A 2,691-nucleotide genomic window follows, 5' to 3' on the forward strand; every position below is an offset into this window, starting at 1 on the left:
GCATTAACCACCATGCCACCTGCTGGCCCTGATCTACCTTACTCTTTTATTTATTTATTTTTTTGGAGGTTTTTGCTATAGGGCACATGCACTTGCTGGAGAGACAGAGAAAGACAAAAAGACAAAAAGTGAGAAATTATCCCCTAGGGGGGATGGCCATACTGTAATCCCTTCTCCTCCATTCTTCTCTCAGGATCTGGGGCATGCCTGCACACATACCCAACTTGTTTTAAGCCTCTGGGTTCAGGTCTTGAATTGCAGTGGCTTACATGAGAGTCCAGTGACGTAACCATTAAGCCACCTGCTGGTCCCCTATCATACTTTTTTTTATTTTCTCTTTTTCAAATAGTTACTTTGTTTAACTTTATTTATTATTTTTCAGTTTGATCAGAGAGAGAGAGGAAGGGAAAGTGAGAAAGTAAGTCACCCAGTCTGGGACTTTTTTTTTTTTAATAATTATTTATTTTATTTTGTATTTATTCATTCATTTATTTTTTAATTTGACCAGAGAGAGACAGAGGGTAAGAGTGAGAGAGAGAGGAAGTGAGAAAGCAAGCCATTGGATTCAGGACTCGAACCCTAGTTGGCCATGTGGGAGTGTCCAGCGCCTTAACCACCACGCCACCTGCTGGTCCCTTACCCAGTCTGGGATTTGAACTGCGGTTGGCCATGTGGGAGTCCAGAGCCTTTAACCACCATACCACCTGCCGCCCCCATCCCCCTTTTACTTGTAATACTTCTGAATTCAGATTGACATTTCTTTGGAATGTTCTACTATAGAAATGGGACTTCAGGTACAAGTGGATTGCATCATTCATTTGTACATACATACCAAGACATGTAGTCATAAATCTGTACAGGTACTGAGTCTTGGGATCTGCAGAGTCAAGCAGAAGAGACAGAAAACAGGGTTAGAGGGGCCTTTACCAGTTTAAGTTGGTTGAAGTTTTGTTCATTTCCTAGCATGAACCACAAATAGTGAGTAAAAGCATTCACTCTTTGCAGCCCTTGGCAGCCTGAGAGGATCACAAATCTTAATTCAGGTGCCAGAGAACAGCAAGCCCCAGGGAGCAGACAGGTCTTCAACCCCAGATTTTTCTCTTGTTCACACTTCTTCCCATAGAAACAGAGATGGCCTGAGGTTTGCAAAGAGTCAAGAACAGGAGTTGGGACAACATACATCTTTTTTTGGAAGGCAGACCCTGGATAGTGGGGTGCAAATACCTGTTGGCGTTCTCCTGAACCCTAACGTGGAGATCTTTAACAAAGCTCTTGTCCTTAAAAGATGAACATGAGACAGGTCAGAGCAGGGGGAATGGGAACATGGAGGGGGTCAGAGAAAGACCATTTTCTTTCATTAGATTTTAAGGGTGGTGGATACTATGGCACGGGAAAGATTAGAATATGAGACCTCCGTGGATGGAGTAAAAACAGGATGTTTGAGCATTGTATTTCCACAATGGAAGCCCTGGAAGGAGGCATCCACGATTCATGCCCCCAAAGGGAACATAGTTGAGAAAAACACCGGAAGGGAAAACAAATTTGGAATCACAATCAAGAGGTCTGACTGGCAAATGAATGACCCTGACCTAGCACCCACATTTACACGCGTACAATGGAAGTGAGGGTACTTCTGGTTTCCCCTGAAAACTTATGGTCAGAACCAGGGCAGACATGGGGAGTGCTGCACCCTGAAGTCATAGGCAAAGGACTACCCTGGAGAGTCTGTCAATGCCTATAGGCTTTAAGATCTGCTGACCTCAAGGGCCATGGGGTTCTGAATGGCACCAGGGACTGGGGAGGGCCGTGGGACTCTCCTTCAATATTGGAAGTAAGACTGGCACCTTTTCATACTGTCTCAAGTGCCTCTTCAAGGCCCAGTACTAATCTTTGCTTCAAGAGTCCTTTCAAATCTTATCGGTGGGCTTTGCACATGTCGGTTCTAGGAGAACTAGGTCCTTCAGATTCACCCCTTTTCTTACCTGATCTGCTCAGAAATGTCTTTGCATAGTCTGGGTCATAGATAATGAAATATGCCTGAAAGGGCCCAATCCAGCAAGGGAAAGCACTGGGGTATTTTTCAACAGTTTCTTCAAGCTTCTCCATTTTACCGTTCTGAATTAACTGCAATGAAAAAGGGAAAGGAAGTTAGAGAACCAGCCAGGCTGGGCTTGTCCCCTGTTACAGGCACAGCTAAGTTATGGGCCTCAAAAGGGTTGTACAGGTAAAAGGGCCCAGCCCCTTTTCTAGAAGTGGGTGAAAATGCTTCCTTTGGGATTTCTAAGCTTGGGGGATAATTTTCTTTTTTAATTAATTAATTTACATTCATTCACTGAGCATCGTCACAAGCATACAAAATGTGATTTCCCATCCAGAATATACGGCATAGTGGTTTAATCATACATGGCATTGTTGATAATTTTCCATTTTTAGTTTCATATATATATATATATGTATATATGTATTTTCCCTTTATTTCTCACCCTCTGCCATTTCCCACCTTCCTCCCACACTATCCCTGGCATCTACAGTTGTTTTCCATTCCTTTTTTCCCCCACATCTTATTGATTCACAAAATTTCTTTTTTTTTAAGAACTATTTTATTTGACTTTATTTACTTATTTATTTATTCATTTAATTTAACTAGAGAAGGACAGTGAAAGAAAGAGAGAGAGAGAGAGAGAGAGAAAG

At 42.5% G+C, this 2,691-nt stretch overlaps 1 protein-coding gene across 1 annotated transcript in view; it reads right to left on the bottom strand.

Annotated features, from left to right (window-relative positions):
• CYP4X1 (cytochrome P450 family 4 subfamily X member 1) overlaps positions 1-2,691 on the bottom strand; it is a gene marked incomplete at its 5' end in the record, with an annotated part of 27,076 nt that overhangs the window by 21,584 nt on the left and 2,801 nt on the right. The window contains 2 exon segments of the mRNA XM_006163764.2: positions 833-877; positions 1,983-2,124. Of these exon segments, the coding sequence (XP_006163826.1) occupies positions 833-877; positions 1,983-2,124 (187 nt within the window).

The sequence above is a fragment of the Tupaia chinensis genome, unplaced genomic scaffold, assembly GCF_000334495.1.
Source record: "Tupaia chinensis unplaced genomic scaffold, TupChi_1.0 Scaffold142914_1, whole genome shotgun sequence".
Taxonomy (NCBI): domain Eukaryota; kingdom Metazoa; phylum Chordata; class Mammalia; order Scandentia; family Tupaiidae; genus Tupaia; species Tupaia belangeri.